General features: G+C 41.8%; 1 protein-coding gene across 1 annotated transcript in view; it reads right to left on the bottom strand.

The window, feature by feature from the left end:
- Pappa2 (pappalysin 2) overlaps window positions 1–22,153 on the bottom strand; it is a 245,420-nt gene that overhangs the window by 25,928 nt on the left and 197,339 nt on the right. Inside the window, exon 20 of the mRNA XM_038350230.1 lies at window positions 16,019–16,090. Within this exon, the coding sequence (XP_038206158.1) occupies window positions 16,019–16,090 (72 nt within the window). The remainder of the gene's footprint in view (window positions 1–16,018; window positions 16,091–22,153) is intronic.

The raw sequence follows: 22,153 nt of genomic DNA, 5'->3' as shown, positions 1-22,153 counted from the left end.
GTGACCTGGAAGTGTAAGCAAAATAAACCCTTTCCCCTCTAAGCTGCTTCTGGGTATGGTGTTTTCCCAGCAATAGAAAACAAACTTCAACAGTAGTGGGATTAGCTGTGAATCGATTGGCATTTTAGTAAGATGTTCAGGAGACTGATTAAAACACATTGTTGTGTGGCAGATGTAGGAGTGAGCCCAGCCACGAAATGCTGCACTGATGAAGATGATGATGATGGTTTACACAAGGGCAGCGGAGGCGGTGAGGGTAAGAGGGCTATTTGGTGGACGTATCAGTATAATGATTAAAGTCTTAATAGGGTGACTGAAAGAACTGTATGTGACAGAAAGAGAAAAATTAAAGTACCATGAAGATTTTGTTGGGAGCAACTAGATTAAAAAAAAAAAAAAAACTTGCCATGAACAGAAATAGGAAACTAAACAGAAAAATACCATGAGTTCTTGGAAACTATCTGAAACCCTACAAACCTTGCTTATAGTTGTTTTAACTTCCTTCCCACTCAACTCAGAGGCAATGGTATTGTAATTCCTCCTACCTACTCCCTCTTTAGGTGGGTCCTCAGATTCTCAACCACACCATCATCCAAGCCCTGATATTCCAGGTCTCTTCTGTGGAAAGTCTTCCCACAGACACCACTTTTCATTCAGATCCCCACCACTCGTGTTTTGGGAAGTAATGCTTTTTATTTGCTTCATTCTATTTTTTCTTGGTCAATTCATTGATTCCCCAAACTCTGCTGTTAGCCGACTCACTGAGGTTTCAGGTAATGCATAAACCTAAGGGGCTCTTGCTAACATTCAATTTGTTTATCCATTCTGCTGCATTTGACACCAGCCCCATGTATGATGCCCCAAACCTTCCTCCCCTCCTTTTTTATGAAGACCACCTATCCAAAAATACTCTTAACCATTTCATGTGTTACTTTTGATCTGTTTTACTTCCTACATTCTTCCTTTATTGGTTTTGCCTGCTCTGCCCTTCAGCCTCCTTCCCCCTCCCCTCTTCATTCATATTCTCCTGCATGAGCTCATCCTCTATCTACTGTCAATTGTCATCCTCATTTTCTGGATCTCTCAGCACAAGTCACTGTGTTCCTAACTTCAGATTTTTACTTCGAGTTTTTCTGAACTCATTCTGAGATCAAGCCACTCTCTTCTGCTTCCTTTTCTTTACAGAGTTATTAGCATTAGCCCTCCATGTACGTGAGAGTTGTACTATTTCTCTCTGTCTGTATTTCTGATGTCCAATCTTGACCCTCATCATCTATCTCTTGAAAGAGTCTCCTAACCATTTTATGTGTTACCCTTGTCCCCCTCCCACCCCCATGAGCTTCCTACCTTCTGTCTCCCACTCCCCGTGAGCTTTATATCTAACAGTGTATCATCTGACCTTGTCACTTCTTGGTGGGAGAAATGTGTGAGACTCTACTATGTTTTTAGAATAAAGTCTGTATCTCATGACCCTTCCTAACTTGGCCCCATCTCTTGGTTGTGACCGAACCTCCATAAGTAAATCTATGACTATCTCATGCAGTTTTAGTCCCCAGTGCTTCCCACTCATATTTTTCTGCTTTGTTCTTTGTCTCCTACTGGAGAAAATGTCCTATCCTTCCAAGCTCCATGTAAGTGACAATTTCTAGGAAACCCTTTCCCAAGAACCTGATTCTGGCTTGATCCACAACTACAGCAACCTTTTCTCCCCACTCTGGGGAACTTTGGACATACTTCTGCATCAGGATGAGCAATGACTCTGAGTAAGTAGAGCCTTGACTTATCTATCCATACGTCCTTAGGGTCTAATTCCCTACACAGACAGTCCATTTCCCTTGAGTAGCTGGCGCTCCTTATTTAAACTTAATTCTGGAGTTATTCAACTTGAACAGATTACTGCTTGGCTCTGGGCAGAAATAAGAATTTATCAGTAAAAGGGAAGAAGAATGTCAAACTCTGGGCCCTCTCTCTGCCTGCTGCCTCCTCTTTCCTCCATGGGCATCAGCTCATAGGGGGGAGTTACAGTGTAGTGCTCACTAAGCGTCCGCTATATCAAGGCTTAGAACTGAAAATCTGAGAATTACTAGAATCATTTTTAAATTTGTTTCTTCCAGAAGTTTAACTAAAATGATAACACAGGAATAACAAAGTGCAAATACTCAAGAAAAAAAACCTACAAAGACATTGGCAAATGATAGTGAACTTAACATTTAGGAAACCGGAAAAGAAATGGATGGCTAATAACAGGTTCAAGAAAGCAGAAAGTTGAATTTTCAGAATGCCATGACTCTGGAAAGTTCAGGTGCCTGTGAAGGCAGGAACATGTGTGTGCATGTTCGCAGCCTGTGGGAACAGGGACATTCATGTGCATGGTCACATGTACATGTGATGGTGTCTGATCTAACTGCCTCCTTTTAATAGGAACTTTGCACTGGGCTAAGTCAAATAATCAAACTTCGTAAGAGAAGAAATGGACTTTGGGTGTGAACAGAAGAAATGAATGAGAAACAGGAAGAAGAAAACATGATAGGCAAGGCCCCGGGAGAGGTGGAAGTCAGGGTACCAGGCATCAATAGCCCTTCCAAATCAGCCTGTGAGGACTAACGGCTTTTCAAACTTACTACATTATTTCTTCTGTAAAATTAAAATTAGTCAAAATGTGAGAAATATGTATAATTAATATTGTTGGGGCTAAGATTGAAACATTCATTAATATTTGAAATATATAACTACAAATGCTATTTATTGCAATTTGTAAATATGTTATCAGCTTAGAAGTGTCAGCTTTTTTTTCTTTTTTCTTTCTTTTTTTTGTCTTCACCTTATTGCTGGATTGGTCAAAAGAGAAGATACATAAACACATGTATAATTATATGGAATTTATATACTTTAAATAATTTATATATTTAAAATAAAGTATAAGAAATTTAATAGGCTTCCATTTTTAATAGAATTACCTATTAAAATCAACACTTAATAAAATGTTCAGTATAAAGGAGTCTATTTTATTAGGATGAGCTAGAAATTCAGTTACATGAATTTTCTGGGAAAACATACATATGATCATTAACTTAAAGGGTTATGCCAATTACAATGATTGTAGATTTTGAAATGATCGATGTCTCATAGGATCGTTTCAATGACTGTGGTTTGTGTCTTAGTTGGGATGCATTAAATGACATTTTAAGGCACAGCTCTTGACATAGCAAAGTCCCAGTGAAAACAAGTGAGGGTAGAGCTGTTTCCTGCTAATTCTGAGACCAGAAGCAGAGGAAAGCTGTGGCAGGAGAAAGAAAAGAAGACTCACTTCTGTTGATGGCCATCTTATAGATGAGGACTGTCGATCATCTGCCACTTCAATGCTGCTGCGACTCTTTAAAGCAGTTCCTAGCGTTGTGGTGACCCCCACTCCCTAACCATAAAATCATTTTCGTTGCGACTTCATAACTGTAATTGTGCTCCTGTTGTGAATCGTCATATAAATATCCAATGGGCAGGATCTGTGACTGCGACCCCCAGGTTGAGAACCGCTGTGCTAATGGTTAAGAAACAGCCGGGCAATGGAGCAAAGGTACAGAATACATTAGACAAAGGGCGAAGTGAGAGACAGAAAGAAAGGAAATCCATGCTGTAGAGAAAACGAGTTGAGTGGGAAAGCCCCCCCCCCCCCCCCCCGGAGGCCCAGGGACAAAAGAAGCAAAACACAACCTGATAGAAAGCCCACCAGGCTGGCAGAGCGCAGATCTGGGAGAGTTTTAGACAAGCGTAAACTCTCGTGCGTGATGTTAACCTAAATGAGGTTTTACAATTTGCAAGGTTGTGCTTTGAATGTTTTCCTCTTCTAAAAAGCAGGGAGAACAACAACAACAATGGTTTTAGCTTACAAAGTGAAAACCTAGTCCTAATTAACGTTTGGAGTCTGAGTTTCGGAGATTCCAGCTGGGGACTCTGAAGTTGAGCCCTGAACCGAATGGGACTCTGGACAAGCCCAAAGACATGCCTGGATTTCCAGGCTCGTACAGAGATTGCACAAAACTGGCGGAGAAACTCACAAACAAATCTCTTGAGGGGATTGGAATTTGGCAGCTAGGAAGCCTGGAAGACAGCTCCAGCTTAAGCTAATTTCCAATTCCTCTCTGGATTTTAACACGTCTAACACATCTTTAGATTTAGAGCTGCGAGGACCGACAGTATTCCAACCAGAAAGTAGTGGCTGTCGCCGGCTTCTAGGACACTGCCTTCTCAACCCAAACGATCGTTTTATAATTCCCTTCCTCCCATGGATCCTAACAGGCTTAGCAACAACTCAAACGAAGCATGGAGGATGTGTCTTCAGAGAAAAGGGGACGATTAGTGTATCTGGTTTTGAACAGCCAAAAAAAAAAAAAAAAAAAAAAAAAAAAAGGCAAAGAGAAATTTTGATTGCTGGCTATTAGTTAAATAACAACATGTAAATAAAGGGGAGATTAGAGATGCTAACTTCATTATCGTGCCGTGGAGCTGTCCTAAAGATGGAGGTAAAGTGCCCGATCTTGTATCATAAACACAATTTCCTTTTCTCTTTTTAATGAGGAGTTCATCAGGACAGACTCCAGGGAGAACGCTCCTCAAAAGATCAGGAGCAACACCATGCATCTTTTTCTAAGTCCCTACTGGACTATTTTAATACTCACAAGCCTTTGGCATTTGTTACAAGTAATTGTGCTACTGGTGCTGAAAAGCACATTACTGAAGAATGGTAATAGGGATAAATCTTAGAGATAAGAATGCTTGAGATGGGGAAACAGTTGAACAGAGGAATAGAAATGAGCGAGGTTTTTTTTTTTTTTTTTTCTATAGAAGTGTACTTAACACTAATATATTCTCCAGGCTACCACGGTTTTACCCTTATTTTTCCATGCTATACCACAGGACCTATCTGAGTATGCAAACCCCCTAGGGTGTTTGGTAGGAGTGACTGCTGGACCTTGGCCCCAATCTCCGAGTGGAAGGAGGCTTCCTGAGACACTAACAGGCTCCCAGCTAAGGCTGCTGTCAGCACATTCCCTGTGCCTCGTGGAGTCCTTCATCTAGATAAGTGGTTCTCAACCTTCTTAATGCTGTGACCCATTAACACAGTTCCTCTCAAAACCAGAAAATTATTTTTTGCTGCTAATTCATAACTGCTATTTTGCTACTGTTTTGAAACTGAATGTAAATATCTGATATGCAGAATACCTGATATTCAATCCCCAAAGGGGTCTTGACCCAGAGGTCGAGAACTGCTAATCTAGAGAGAAAGCTCCCTTCTTGCTTTCCTGGAGGTGAGTATAAGCCTGCTTCCACTTCTGCTGCCTTAAGGGATGTGGGCCCTACTGCAGCCCTGGGAACTCACACCTTTTAGAACAGAGTGTTCACATTTACAACTGCACTGAGAATGAGGTTTTAGCTACCCACAGTGGCTCCTCAGGAAGAATTGAAACACACACACACACACACACACCACACGCATACACATATGTACATGCTTCATCCCATCCTGGAAAACAGGAAGATAGCATTCTAACAAGGTAAACAACCTTCCTAGCAAAAGAGTCCACGGGATGGAAAAGCCCATGATTCATCTCGGACAGGCTAACCTGTGTTACCCCTTCTCTCTCTTCTGAGTGTCTGTCCTTTGGTGTCTGTATACAGGCATCATATTCTTCCAAATAAAACTCAGCCCCCAAATTTGTGCTCATAAGTCAAATTTCAGCTACTCTCTACCTTTCATGGTAGCATATCTTTTTATGCTTCCTTCCTTAGCAAGGAAAAAAATAGTGCAATAAAATTCCGTTTTCATGCCTTTATTTTCTTCCTTGTTGGCCCATTCATCCCATGGAGTTACACACAGTGCCTGAGAGTGTTCACAAAGCACAAATAGCAGGCACAGCTAACAGGATATAAATAATAAAAGAGAAGAAGAGCAAGGCCCAAGACAATGGAAGGAGAAAGAATCTAAGGAACGCGGTGGCAAATGGAATGAGTTAATGATGGAAGCATTGTTGGTATTCACTACTAGAGGTATAAAAGCGGTACCACGTCCTACCTACATTTCAGTAATACAGCCACTCTGATGAAACTCAATTTGTCCCCAGGGTCTTGTTTTTCCCACTCCTAATTCCCTTTTACATAATTCCTATAGAGAATACATTTAGGGCTGTGACAGACAAAAATATCTCACTGGCTACATTAAAAAAAATCATAGATATATTTACATTTAAACCACAAAGTGCTACATTTACAAAGAAATGAAATACCAAGCCATCTTTGGTGTTTGAGACAGGAGAAAATATTTCACCCTGTCAAAAAGAGGAGAAATACAGGCCTTTAAAACTCTGGAAAGACTAGCATGCTTTTAAACACTTCTCTTTATAACCTTGTATAAAGGTTAACACTTCCAGTTTATTCCTGGACAGATTTGCTTTAAATAGTTCACTCAGTATTTATGTTCATTATTTCTGTTCTGTTAGGCTCTCATGAGGGTGACCCTTAATTTTTCTATGAAATATTTAATGAATAAAGTATTTATTACTTGAGCCATTTTCCTCATCAGTCTATGCTTAATGATAACCCATTTATTTGGATTTCTCCAAAAAGGTATCGATAGCTAGATTTTTTATGCCATTCTTGTTACCCGTGTGATCTGCATTTTCTGATAGCTCTGGAGGCTATACCCAAAGAGAAAATAGGATCAGATCAATGGTAAGAGAGTGATAAATAGGAAAACTCCAAAGTTTCCTACTTTCACTCACACTTGTTTGAGTGGTGGTTTAAAAATAGAGGCATCTTGCTCTTTACTCCAAGATAAATGACAGTTTTGGAGGGATTTGTCTTTGTTTTTGTTTTAAGACAATTATTATTTTCAAGCAATTTAGCCCTTTCTGTATTATAAGCATTGTAACCTTGACTCTCTGTGCCCATGTTTCTGTCTTACAAGTATTATAACCTTGACATTCTCTACCAATGTTTTTAAGTTCTAACCCTGACCTTTTTCAACTATATTATGAATAATTTCTTCATTTGTTTGAGAACTCCCAGAAGGTACATCCTTTTATTCCAAGATGTGAGCTAAATGTGTTGTCTACAACCATCTGCTCATGAATGAATGAGCCTGACCCTGTGCTGCCTACATAGAGCTGAAGACCATCTGAAGGAGAAGTACCTGGGGTATTTTGTAAAAATGCCAAATTCTTGAACAGCTTGCCAAGACTGATAAAATTTTTTAAAAAGAAAAAAAAAGAACAGAACCCTAGAGTCCCAATTTTAAAACAATATTGCCATGTACTCCTAAGATGGCTTTTAAAGGAGGTCCCAGATGAAAGCATTGCCAGGAAAGTGTCTGCTGGAGGCGTGGCCACACATTCTGCCTGTTGCCCTGCTTGGGTCCCCTTTCAGCAGAGTTTCCAGTGATGATGCACGACACACCCGTAGACTGAAGCAACGTAGCTGCTAGATCGAAGAAGGGCTTCTTTGTCTCTCTGACCAATTGCTTTGTCATGCAATGTGACATCAGCCAAGGAGATTATGTTCCTTACCTTTCATCCTGGCCAAATTTCTCCCATCTCAATATGTGTGTGTGTGTGTGTGTGTGTGTGTGTGTTTGTGTGTGTGCTTGGTCCATAGATGTTACTCCTTACCACCTTGTGAGAATAATAGTTTGAAAAAGCACAACCATCAAACTGGATAGCAGAAGCTGGTCGGTGCTAGTAATAAATGAAGTTTGGTCAGTCCTTATCATATATTGCTTACTAACAATACACTCAGTAGGTTCATAAAGATTATTTTTTATCTTCTAATTCCCATATCATGATGTCATAGACTAAGTTTTCTCTTGTAAGTCAATGCCAGGATAGAAACAATAAATAAAACCTATCGTTCTCTTTGGACTTATGACAAGGAAGAGCAGGATCTACAAGTTGTCATATGTAATAATAATAAAAAAGCCTTATAATAAGAAGTCAAGAAAAACCAAGAGGGCCTCAAATCTGTAGGAGACAGCCATTAGTGGCTGCAATGAGGACCCAGATCTATGTATGTAATATGCAAAATGCACCCCAAAAGTGGCTTTGTTGTTACTCTTGAGTGATTCTGCTGAGGTGAGCCCCAATATATATATTTGCAAGGATGTGTCTCCATTGTTCTTCTGAATCTTGATTCTGACAATTATTAGTTATACATTTTATCTGTCTAATTTCAAAACCATGGAAACTTAAATTTAGAGAAGTTAATGGAATTACCAAAGAAAATCAGTGACAAAGACTAGAACCAAGCTTGCCTCTGCCTCCCGGACAGCCCCTTTCTCCTATGCCATGCCTCTTCCTACAGTTCCAGAGCCTTCAGATTCCACTCCTCATGTGGTTTCCATTCTTTCCTTCCCCGTCTGCTCCAGTTCAACCTTCTCTTTCACTGGGTTGTCTCACAGAGGGCTGATTCAATTGTTTCCAATTTAAGATTCCCAAGTCTAGGCTCTACTCCCTTCCACTCCCTTCTTGAGAAGAGCAATGGTGATACTATACTAGGTTGGTGTAGATAAAAGACAGCATGCAACTGATCAGAGCACACTTCTTCAAACTTGGGTATTTGGAGTTGGCTTGAAACTTAGACCTACCCGCTAAGCATGAAATAATTTGCTAAGTGGCATGGTGGGCATTTACAAGGGCAAGGATAAGAATTTATAGAAGAAAGGCCAGTTAAGGTTCAGAGAGATGTTTTGAGGCACCAAGCAACTTTCAAAGGCTTTAGAGTGCCCCTAAGAACATTAATGAGCATAGTTCCCCCTTGTTGCCTGTAGTGTCATTCCTTAGGGAATCACTACTAACACCATTTCACAGATTATACAGTTCCTTACGGTCATTTCACCTGAAAGAGCTGGATGGGAGTTGTGCAGAGCTAACAGTCAGAATCTACATTTAATTTTCGTGTGTGTGTGTGTGTGTGTGTGTGTGTGTGTGTGTGTGTGTGTGTGTGGTTTCCCTGGCACACATTTTGGGTCAGAGGACAACTTACAGTGTTGGTTCTTACCTTGCCCTGCCTTGAGGCAGGGTCTCTTTGTTGTTCACAATTGCACATACCAGGATAGAAGACCCACAAGCTTCCAGAAAGCTTTCTTCCTCTGCCTCTCAGCACCGTGGGAGCACTGGAATTCCTAACATGTGCTTTCATGCCCTGCTTTATTATGGTTCAGGGGATTGGAACCTGGATCCTCACATTCACATGACAAATGCTTACCCAGTGAACTATCTCCTCAGCCCCACACCTGATTATTCAAAACGAAAAACGAAAAGGGTTACAACTCCACAGGAGGCAGCGAAGACTTAAAAATCAGACACTATTCCAATCTGGAGACTGAAGGAAGAATGGGATGATCTTAATGAGCTGAAATAAAGGTAAACTCATTAAATCAAGTTTAATGAAGGACGTGTGGGAAAGCAATAGGTAAATATGGGTGCTTATTCCCTCCATGCATTCCCAGAGAGCTGTTCTTCATTTAAGTCACAGGCTCTCATCCTGTGGGTCACTACCCCTTTGGGGGTTTGACTGACTCGTTCACGGGGGTTATATATCAGATATCCTGCATATGAGACATTTGCATGGCAATTTATAACCAAAGAAAAGTACATTTATGATGTAGCAATGAAACAATTTTTGGTTGGGGGTCACTGCAACATGAGGAACTCTATTAAAGGGTCACAGCATTTGGGAGGTGGAGAACCACTTTTTTAAAGTGGACCTCAGACTGTGAACTTGTAAAGAACTGAAAAATAGCTCTTTATGAAAGAAAAAGAAATAAATAGGTAAAAGAATGATCAGGAAAAGAGATGGGGAGGAAAAGAAAAAGGGAGGTAAAAGGGAGATGGAGGGAGGAAGGGATGAAGGAAAGAGGAAGGGGATTTGTTTTAAAAATATTTATATCATCTGATATCACAAAATTCAAGGGCATAATAAAGAGTCACTTCAATTTATTACTATACAGTGTGATAAAAATATTTTTGTCATTCTGTTTTTCTCTCTCTTGCTCCAACCACTCATTTTCCTCTCCATTCTTTAATTATACACATGTAATTTTATTGAATAGGGACTTAACAGAATAAACATTATTTTCTACATATTTGTTATAAAACTTTTGTATGGAGTGCTCTTACAAGCAGTAAATAAATTGATTTATACTTTCAATCAATAAGTTGAGTTCCAGCTACTCCAGATATTATGTTGAGTAGCTAATGCATGACAATGCAAAAAACAATGTTTCAACTTGCAGGTAGCCACAATATGCAAGACCTCAGAAAACCAACATCTCTCCTAAGGTTATAAGTGGAAAAAGAGGTATCAGAGCAGATAACACCTTATCTGAGATTAGGGGGTAGGGGTGTTAGGTAGGAGCTGGGCATTAAATGATCCATGTAGAAGTGTCTGGGAAACACACTAAAGGATCTGTATTAGCATAATGTACAGACTCATCTCAACGTTACTGTTAACAAGTAGGGCAGCAGTGGATCCTACTGTGATTTGTCCTAAGCACAGTGGGAAGGTTAGCAGCACCCGGGGCTTCTGCCCATTAAATACCAGTAGTTCCTTCCACTCACCTTTCGGTGACAACCAAAACTGTCTTTGGGTATTGGCAAATGGTGAAGTGTGGGGTATAAGATTGATCTCAGTTCAAAATTCCTGGCTTAGGGAAACATAAGCTGGATCAGGAATGCAATTAAATATAAATGAAAGTACCAGGTATGAAAAAATATGGGACAACATTGCTACATCTGAAGATGAAAAATGAGGAGGAATTTTGTTTGTTTGATTAATTGGTTGATTGGGTGTTTTGTGTGTGTGTGTGTGTGTGTGTGTGTGTGTGTGTGTGTGTGTGTGTGTGATAGGATCTCTCTATGTAGTCTCGACTATCCTAGAGTTCCCCATGTAGATCAGACTGTCTTTGACCTCAGGCAGATCTTTCTGCTTTTGCTCTCAAGTACTGGGATTAAAGACATGTGCCATCATACCCGGCATGAGTAGGGTTTATTATGCATAAGGCATTGGCTAATTTCACCACCCATGGTCTCTCACTTATCTTCACAACAACTGTATGATAGATGTTACATGAAAACTATTTTGAGAAATCCTATTAAGCCTCAGTTGAGGGTAGTGAGGCACAAAGGGAACAGCGTTTGTCCAGAGTCACCCAGTAAGTGGAACAAGTTTCTAATCCTAAAACTGAAGTCAGAGTGCAAAGCCCGTGCACATTTTAGATGACACCATATGACATAATGCTTTTCACATCGGGGCATAGCACAGGGACTAGAACAGACATGGGCCTGCAAGAGAAAGGCCTGTTGACTATAGACTCACTCGTTTTAGACAGAAGTGTGGAAATGCCAGGGACTTCCTAGGATGATTTAGGAAAAAAATGGACAATAAACTAATACCATAGTAGCTGTGGAGGGTGTGAAGGCAGTTGTTTGGCACCGGTCTGGGAGACAGAAGAATAGGAATCTACGATATCAACCCATTTGAGAAAACTGGCTAGACTCCAGCTAAGAGGACAAGAGGAAGACTAAAGGAATAGTGTGACTCACAGAATGATCTGACGACAAGCTAATCTAGTGACTGATTGGATACAATAGCCAACTGTCCCCAAGAGATCTGTGATGTACACATCTCAATGACTCTCAATGGGAACTTCCTGTTTTCCCTTGCTTACCTTTTTCCCAGCTTCAGGGTTCATACCTAACTGTGTTAAGATCATATGAACAGCATTGCCTCTAGTTTAGGCTTTGCTCATTGGACAAGTATTAACGGGGTAGTTAACACATTGCAAACAATGACACCACCATAAGAATGCATTATGGGCCAGCCAGGCACAACATACAGTACCTTGTGAGTTGTCAACAACACCTTGAAATAGTTTTGTCGGTCACTTGCTACTTCAGATCAAGACTCTGAAGTTCACAGCACTAGCTGACCAGAAATTGAATCCTGAGTTGTCTGCCTCCTAAACACTTCCTCTAGCCAGCTTGCCATTTCTCGTTCATTTATGACTCATGAAATAAAATAGAAAAATACAAAAAAAATACTTAGGTCAAGAAGACCAAGTGCAAGAAGCAACTAGAAAAATAGAATTTGAAGATGACCAAACCTTGGCTACAGATCTGCAGATCTGCCTTCCATTGGAGATAGTGTCAGTACGAGTCATAAGTAGACAGAGTTGCTTTGAGAGGTTTTGTCGATGGCTTGGTTGTTTTAGAGGAATTCCTGAAGGTGCCTCTTAAGAATCTGAGATGCACAGAATGGTAGATGGTAGTTGACAAGAGTGGTACAGGCAAGAGAAATGATGCTAGCAAGTTACTTTGTTGGCACTGATGCGCTGCGGGCTGGAGACAATGAGGCAGCGGGATGAGGCTACTGCCTTGAGTCACTCGGAGAAATAATGCATGAGGCACACTTGCCCAAGGCTGAGTGGCTCCAGAGGACATTTGAGACTAATATTTAGTACTGGATTGCAAAATGGAAGTCCATCTACATTACTGGTCACAATGTATTTAATTTCAGTACAGATTATACACTGTGCTTTGCATAATTTCTCACCCAGCAGGCCCTCTGTTTCTTGTCTCTGAGTCTGTTTTCCTTCTATCTGCCTTTGATGCTATCATGTTTAGCCTTTTCCAGGAAAGTATTAAGAACTGGCCAAGTTGCATCAGGAACTTGCCAGTTTCACCATCTTCTTTCTTCCTGGTCCCCATCTTCCCTCTCTGCATTTCTTACTGCTCGTGTCTTCAAGGACATTCTCTTTTCTCTCCTGTGCTGTATCCTTCCTATGGGTCCTGCCAACTTCACTTTTCTCTGCTTTTCCCTCCTCTCTTTAGATGGACTGTCTTCTCCCTTGCATTTGTCAAAAGAACAGAAACAAAAGACCTCTCCTAACCCGGAGATCCTGGAAATGACAGTATAGACTTCTCATAGTAGTGTATGGCAATCAGGAGGTAAATAATGCTGTACAGAATTACATCTGAGGCTGAGATGGCTTAGTCAGAGATTTCTATGTAAGCGTGAACACCTAGTTCAGATCCCTGGCACCCATTAAAAAACTATGTGTGGCACCTGTAATCTCGGCATCTAGGAGGCAGAGGGAGGAGAATGGCTGAATTGGGTTGGCAAGACAGCATAATCAGCTAATTTGAGGTTCAGTGAGATACCCTGTCTCCAAAAGTCAAGTGCAAAGTTATTGAGGAATACATTCAATATTACTCTCTGCCCTGCATCTGTATGTGTAGCTAGATGCACATGAAATCACACATATACTACTTCTCAACACACACACACACACACACACACACACACACACACACACACGAGGTGGAGGAAGGAGAATGTAATTATTTCTGGATAAGGATATATTCAATATGGAGATGCCCAGACAAGCAACTTTTTAGTCTCCTCCCAGGGGTTGGGATAGTGGGTAGACTTCCATGGTGACCTTCAGAATCCCTTGCTGGTTATGATACAGATTGCTGCCCCCCCCCCCCGACCTACTTTCTAACACAGTGGGTTTAGGGTTGACCTAAGAAGGTGTGATCTACTGAGTCCCCAGGTGATGACAAAGACACTAGTCAGGGGCCACACAGAGCCACTGAACTGTCAATCAGATGGTCTGGGTTTGGTTGTGCATGATAGCAGTGGGGGAAGGGAAGCAACCAGGGAGAAGAGAGCTTTGCTTCCAGTGGCATCCTCAAAGAGAACACAGCTCCCTAGGAAGCTCTGACTAATAGGTCAGTCTGGAGGGTAGGCTTGGGTGCAGGGCAGGGGAAAGGACAAGTGTGGAAAGCTCTGTATTGTAACCTTCTGGAAAGCACTAAAGCCAGCCCCAAACCCTGACATCCACCCTCGTACTTATGATGATGCATAGAAGCAGCAGAAGGGAACTCTCAGGATCTGTTTGATCTCTGTCCAGCTCCCTAAACCCTCTGTCTGTTTATCTCCCTCTTTCCCTGGCCTCCTCTCTCCCCATCACCCCCTGCCCAGTGGATGATTCACTGCCTCCCCTTGCTTCCCCACCCCACCCCACCACCATCTGTTTTTCTAATGATGGCAGAAGATGAGCTGTTCTGTTGGCCCCGAACCATAACCCAGCACACTCCACGCTAGTATTAGCCCTCATGCATCCTCAGAATGCTGTTTTATGGGTATCTTTTCCCCGCTAAGATTTCTCTTTTCTCTTAAACCCCACCCTTTCTCTGGTCTCATGTGGATCCCAGTTTCCCAGAACTAGCTCAAGTGACTCCGAGATACCGAATAGGAGATTAACACGCATGCCTGCATGCAGGTTGGGTGTGCTTGAAGAGATTGTTGGAAATCGATGGCCGTTAAAGGCCCTCTCTTTAGCACACTCCAAGGAGCCAAAAAATATCTGGGCAGTGCTACAAAGTGGCTTATTAACCTCTGAAGAGAGGTTTGGATGAAGAAATCTGCAGTGGCTTGTGGGAAGTGGAGAAACCACGAGTAAGAGGAGTCCTGAGAGGATGGGTGCTGTTGACATGGCCATGGCCACTGAGAGGGGTACCAAACCATTTCAGGGCGGACAAAGTATGGGTGTTGACTGTCTATAGGAAAATGCCCACCCTGGCTTTCTCTCCCCTGATATCTAGAGCCTGCAGGTTGCTCCCGTACAGAGACTGCTCCTACTAAGGTTAGCTAAGCCTGTTCCCTTGATCCAATTTTTTACATCAACTCAGCTTCCTTGTACAGTTGCAATAACCCCACCTCTTTGTTATATAATCAACTCTATATAATAAACACACGAAGTCTCTCTGTGTGCTGCAACTTCTCCACAGAGATCCTCGCCCATCTCATGCCAATTTTTTGTGTATCTATGTACCTGCCTGTCTATCTATCTTTTTTCCATGCTTTCTCCAACCTCAGTCAAGCCTTTCCCTAGAGCCGGCCATGCTGGGCAGGACAGTGCCTATATTAGAATATGTTTATTTGTTACCAGCTGTTCCCAAGATTGGAGGGCTTGCATAAATGGGCTACGTTTGTATCGTCCGTCTCATTGTCAACAGTTCTGAGGTCAACTCTCTAGGCAATGCTCCCATTCAGTCGAGTCTCCTCTTTGTCAGGTTAAAAAGTCATTGTACCAGAAGTGACCACTGAAAGGGAAATCCACTGTGGAGGGAGGACGATGGGATTTCTTGATATCGTAAAGATTTAGGTCAGATCATTCCATGGTGCAATATACGTCTACCTAGAAGGTTGCTTAGACACCTGTATGACCTTGCAGTTGATGCAAAGGAGGGGAGCCTCAGAAAAGTGACCACAGAGAAGAAGTGAACCACATGTCGACTAGAGTAATATGTGCCTTGAGATTATACCTGTTATTTAAGTTTCCTAATTATGGCCCCAACTTCCAGATATTCTTGTTTTGTAAGAAAAAAAGTTTTGTACAATTATTTTCATATTTGGTTTAATTTGTAATATGCATATGTGTGATATTATATAAGTATATATGAATCTCAATTTTAAACCAAGCCTGGTGGCCCCTGCCTACGGATCACCCTGGCACTCAGGAGGCTGTGGTGGAAGGATTACCACAAAGTCTAGTCTGGGCTGTCGTGACTGCAGTGTAATACCCTGTCTGCATAAATGCACACAGACACACACACACACACAGACACACACACACACACACAGACACAGACACACACACACACACACACACACACACACTCACCAAAGTTGATTTTAAGCATTGTGCTGTCTGAACAAAATTGTCTACGGTTAAATCCTTATTTAACTAATTCCAACCAAGGCCTAGTTACAGAATCCCCAAACCATAAATAATTCTGGCTTGCTTTTTAAATGACTGAAGATTTTACTAAAATAAAACTGAGTTCAGAAATCCTAAGTTCTGTAAATTTGTGATTAGGAGGTAGCTATATTTAAGAAACATCTAAAGGAAGGAAAGAGGGATCAGAAAAAACAGGGCCTTGAACTGGAGGAACTCATGTCATACCTCACATGATGGAATACAGTGGACCAGGGAGGGGTCTGGGTGCCACTTGCGCCGGCCAGTACACACGATGCTCTAGAACAGAAACACAGGGAACAGAGACATTAGGTCTATGGGAGACATGGTCAGTTCCGTGTTTGCCCCACAGCCAACTCTGGTGCTTTGAGGGCAAGCGTCCTCTCCACGTGCCTGGCAATCACCTGGTCTTTCTCACAGAAGCCACTAACCCTGCTGGGTAGTGTGGAGGCAGAAACTCTTCAAGTGGAAACTTGGTGCCACCTTCATTTTCTTGTTCCTTCCCTAAGGTATCAGACCTTTCAGAGTGCTGAAGGTGTTATTTGAAAAGGCAATCACAACACAATGAGTGCAATCTGTTCAGAGGCAAAATACTAAAATTGTAAGTATTTTCTAAGAAATTATTACATGGCTGTGTCTGAAGAGCCATGACTTAAAATTCTTTTTCCTAGGATTCTTGAATGCACAGCACTTTAAGAGCCAAAGCTAACCCTTTAAGCCCCACCTGCCCAAGGGCAAGGTAAGTTTCCAGAAGGCTGAGAACTGCAGTTCTTTAGGAATAACTGGCCTCATGTTCACTGCCCTCAACAAATCTGTTTGAATGACTAACGGATGTGCTTGATCACATACAGGTGGGAAGTGTACAGACAGGAAATACATCAAGATGTATGTTTGCCCCTGATTGGACCTCATGGGAAATGCAATGAATTATGGGTTTTGCCTTTTTAAAGTCCTACAAAGTGTGACTCATGACCATGGCCTGGGAATCCCAGAATGAACCTGACTAGAGTCCATCCTGGTCAGTATTTACTTAAAGCTTGCTTCGGATGTGGCTCAAAATTGTGGAACTGGTGTTAACAAGTACGCCATTGCTTGCGTGCACTTTTAACTTATTTCACCTAGCCCATATGGATAGTCAATTTTGTTATTTTCATCCCTTTCGCTATGTATATGCAAAATCCTTTCAAATGTGCAAATTTAAGATAAATTCATCACAGTAAGATTGACAGTACTCACTGATCTTTAAATGCTAATTCAGTTCTCAGCGTAGTTTAGACTGCCATTCCTCCTTAAACTGTGTATGTTGCTTAAAGTGGGTGGTATGTCTGTTGTACCCATCCTAGAAGCCAAATTCTTGAGAAAAAAGGGCCGGCCTCCCCAGCTTATTCTTTATGTCAACTTTCAGCCAATTATAAGCACTGGACAACTACCAAAGGTGATTCTGGGTCCCTAGGCCTAGGAGAGAATCCAATTCGCTCCTCACCAGGTGCTCACACTGATCTGTCCGACTCACCGCCCCCACTCCCATCCCAGTTCACTTCCTTCTTGCAGTTTCTGAGGAACACTTTCAGTTGTCTTGGTATCAGAGACCAGTAGCTCCACCTCACCATATAAGATAAGCATTGCCCTTACAGGTAAGTGCTGTGTTTGTGGCTGGATGACTTTCATAAGCTGGGAGATTCAGGAGAAGCCTGGGGACCCAGCATTGCACTTAGAAGTTGTCCAGTGCTTGTAATGTCACCTGCCTGGAAGTTGACATAAAGAATAGGACAGCAAGACCAGGCCTTTTTCTCAAGGATTTGGCATCTAGGATGGGTAAAACAGACATACTATGCACTTTTAGCAACTTACACAGAATAACAAGGAATGGTAGTCTGAACTACTCTGAAAACGGAGTTAGCATTTAAAAGTCAGTGAGTATTGTCAGTCTCACTATGATGCATTTATCTTACATTTGCACATATGAAAGGATTTCACATATACTTAGTTATAGCAAAAGGAATGAAAATAACAGAATTGATTTTGCATGTGTGCTATGTTAAATAGCAAGGAGCGAATGATAGTGAGAAGGGAGGATGAGACCATGTACTGAGAAGTCAGAGCTCCCACACAGCAAGACCTCTTTATTTTCCCCATCTTTCTCTTTTCCTTTAAACTATTGTTTGCTAAAAGTACCACTAGTTCTTTCAGGATTAATTTGAGAAAGCAAATCAAAATAAAGATTAAAAAGCTTTGACGTCACTAAGCTACTGAAGGGCTGGGGAGCTGACAGGGATCGCGGATAGTCTTACAAACGGTCCTTCCAAATCCATCCCTTGGGGAAGCCTCGCTAGATCACACCTGACTAATTCATAATTATGATCATACGTTAAAGACAGAGGGAGGGAAAAGCATTGTTCACTCTGTGAAGTAGGAATCTATGAGGCAGAATAATGGGGATGGGGTGGAGAATGAGAGGCAATGGTAGATGCCTCGTGCTTCGGAAGGAATCACTTTCAAATACAATTTAGGGAAACTTAGTTCCAGCCAAACAACTGCTGCATTGTGTTAAAAATAAATCAGCTCATAAAATGGGTTCCACATCTTTCCCCTTAAAATATATATTTCCCCATTTTAAAGTCAAGCTACCGCAAGCCAACCTCATGAAGGGACAGATGAAGATAACCATAAACAGTTCACCTCACCCCTACATAGGATTTTAGAAAAACAAAGCTTTGAGAAGTGTCTCAGTAGAGGCTTCCATCTTGCAGGTTCTCTGCCTTCCTACACTATGTTCATTCTATTATCATACAGGATATGATGCTTGGATGAAGGGTGAGGTGTCTACCTACTTTGAGGACCCTTTCTGCTCAATCTGAAGTTGGGATAGCATGTCAAATGTAGGAAAAAGAAAGAAATCAAGAGAAGACATGGAGACTTGAAAATGGCAAGATACTCCTGGTCTGGAGAAGTGTGTCCCACACTCTTAGCAGCTTGGAGATGCTGGACTCTTAGGAAATAAAGGCAGATGTCAGGATTCAACAGCAGCAGTTCCTGGGAGTCAAGAGGTGAACTGTGGTATCAACAGTGACTCAGCTCAAAGCACCCTACCTCTCATTATTGTCAGATCCCACTGCCCGGTCATCATGTCAAAGACCCAGAATGCATACCTAGGAATTTCATACTCTGGCCTTCTGTCTCTTACAGGAAACGTGTTCTTGTAAAACTGAAACAGAATAGTGGGAGGTGGTGGTGGTGGTGATGGTGGTGGTGATGGTGGTGGTGGTGATGGTGGTGGTGATGGTGGTGGTGGTGATGGTGGTGGTGGTGGTGGTGGTGGTGGTGGTGGTGGTGGTGGTGGAGGTGGTGATGGTGGTTGTGGTGGTGGTGGTTGTGGTGGTAATGGTGGTGGTGGTGGTGGTGTGTGTGTGTGTGTGTGTGTGTGTGTTATCACTCTCTCCTATGTATCACAAGAGGTTTTGAACAAGCATATGATCAAATCGGACTCTCTGAATGTGGCTGCCAATGGGGATGGACTGAGAAGCCATCGATAATGGCACTGGGACCTGTTTCTACTGCATGTATTGGCATTTTAAGACCCTAGTCTGTTTGGATGCACACCTTCTATTTGGATGGAGTGGGGAGGGCCTTGGACTTCCCACAGGACAGGGTTCCCTGCCCTCTCTTAAGGAGGAAGGGGGAGGGAAGACGGTGAGTGGAGAAGCAGGAAGGGAATGGAAGGAGGGGAGGAAGTGTACATTTTTGAATGGAAAAATAAAAAAAGAACAAAAAAAAACCAACAAAAAAAGTAATGGCTTTCTTAGTCAAAGTTGGTACACTAGGAAGTATTGAAGAGGCATTGATTCTCTAGTTTTCCAAGCCATGTTTGTAAAAGGATAAAGAAAGAAGAGCAAATGATTCAGATATTTATGTACACATACACATACACTCATGAGCAAACCATGAAACAATGTTTTCTTGTTCTATGGAACTAAGTGGCACAATCTTCACAGAGGTGGAGGAGATTTTAAAAGGGTAAATTTATACTAAACAAATTAAAATATCACTTAAACTTAAGGTTTATGTGATGGAAACTGTGTTGGGTGTTTCTTGTGTGTGTGTGTGTGTGTGTGTGTGTGTGTTTTAACTTTTATTTTATTATTTTTTTTAATGTTTTTTTTCCTCATGGTTTATTTTTTTATATTTAAAAATTTCCATTTCCTCCCCCCTCCCTCCCCTCCTCCTCCCCTCCTCCTCCCCCTTCCCTCCCCTCCCTTCCACCCATACCTCCCCTCCCTCCCTCTCAAGGCCAAGGAGCCATCAGGGTTCCCCACTCTATGCTAAGACCAAGGACCTCCCAACTCCCCCCAGGTCCAGGAAGGTGATCGACCAAGCTGAGAAGGCTCCCACAGAGCCCGTCCATGCAGAAGAATCAGAGCCCAGGGCCATTGTCCTTTGCTTCTCAGTCAGCCCCCGCTGTTGGCCACATTCCGAGAGACGGGTTTGGTCGCATGATCCATCAGTCCCATTCCAACTGGAGTTGGTGATCTCCCATTAGTTCTGTCCCACCGTCTCCATGAGTGAACGCACCCCTCTCGTTCCTGACTTTCTCTCTCATGTTCTCGCTCCTTCTGCTCCTCATCAGGACCTTGGGAGCTCAGTCCAGTGCTCCAATGTGGGGCTCAGTCACCTTCCCCAGAACACTGCAGGATAAGTAGTATTTCCTTCACCTTGAAGGGGAATGTCCAGAAGCTTTGCGTGCAAACCACCTTCCTTTCTCTCAGTTGTTTCTTAGGGTATTTTTCATCAAAATCCCCAGAAAATCTAGATTTTAGGAAATTGTTTCTTTAATAAAATGTATAATATTCTGAATCTCAGCCATCATTTGCAGGAATACAAACCAACTGGCCCTCTAGAGAAGAGTAAATAACGCTAGAGAAGAGTAAATAGCCATCTGAAAGCATACCTCACTGTTCTTTAAGAGCAAAACCAAACTCCAAATTCTATCCCACAGAAAGAAAAGCAGTGTTAGAAGGAAATGTTTCTCTTTCAATGATTTTTTTCTCCTGGTTTCATGATAAGGGAAGGAAAGGTGGAGACTGGCGTTTTTCATGGTTGAAAAGAATAGCCTATTTTCTGTTTCACAGGAAAACTATCCCAAGCAAACAGCTAGAGGGGAAAAGACTGCTGTGGTTGTGGTGATACAGGCACTGGCACACAATTTAGAGTCAAGGACCTTGTTTAAGTGTGGTCTACAAAGGAGTTCCAGGATAGTCAGGACTAACTATTACACAGAGAAATCCTATTTTGGAAAAAAACAAAAAAACAGAAAACAAAACAAAAGAAGAAGAAGAGAAGGAGGAGGAGGAGGAGAAGGAAGAGGAGGAGGAGGAGGAGGAGGAGGAGGAGGAGGAGGAGGAAAAGAAGAAGAAGAAGAAGAAGAAAGAAACAAGCAGAAGAAGAAGCACAGAAGACGAAAAGAAGAGGACTCAGGCGAGGAGGGGAGGAGGAGAGGAGGGGAGGAGGCTGTCTCATGAGAGACGAGAGGAGCGGAGCAGGAGGAGGAGGAGGAGAAGGAGAAGGAGAGGAGAAGGAGCAGGAGCAGGAGCAGGAGGAGGAGCAGGAGCAGGAGGAGGAGGAGGAGAAGGAGAAGGAGGAGGAGGAGAAGAAGAAGAAGAAGAAGAAGAAGAGAAGAAGAAGAAGAAGAAGAAGAAGAAGAAGAAGAAGAAGAAGAAGAAGAAGAAGAAGAAGAAGAAGAAGAAGAAGAAGAAGAAGAAGAAGAAAGAAGAAGATTGTTTAGACATTTTCTTCACTTGACTTCTTGACAACTGTGGAATTTTGGGCAGATTATCGAGCAATGCCTATGTATATGTAAAGTAGAGATAATAATGTCTTTCTAAGCTTATTAATTTGTGATAAGATTCAGATTATATAGAAAACATATTTATATACATAATTACATATATGTAGTTACATACATATAATCTGAATCATTATGTATGTATGTATGTATATATATATGTGTGTGTGTGTGTGTGTGTGTGTGTGTGTGTGTAGTAATAGTAGTAGTAGTGGTGGTGGTAGTGGACATACACAGGAGTTTGGAAACAGCATTATTCAAATATAAGCTATCACTCTTATTACAAAGAATGAAGTCATTTGAAGCAGTATTTAGAAGGATACCATTTAGTTCTTCACTCTGTGGTCTCATTGGATGCAAAATGATTTGAAATATGATAGACAGCAGAGATTTCCATTACAGAGATGAGAATTATTTATCAAACAATTTAATTATACTCAAAATAAGTGTTCTTGAACTTTTAATATTTATGCTGCAATTATCTGTAAGTATAATGATTTATT

Source organism: Arvicola amphibius, chromosome 12 (genome assembly GCF_903992535.2).
Source record: "Arvicola amphibius chromosome 12, mArvAmp1.2, whole genome shotgun sequence".
NCBI classification, from domain to species: domain Eukaryota; kingdom Metazoa; phylum Chordata; class Mammalia; order Rodentia; family Cricetidae; genus Arvicola; species Arvicola amphibius.
This window is presented reverse-complemented; position numbering and strand designations above follow the sequence as displayed.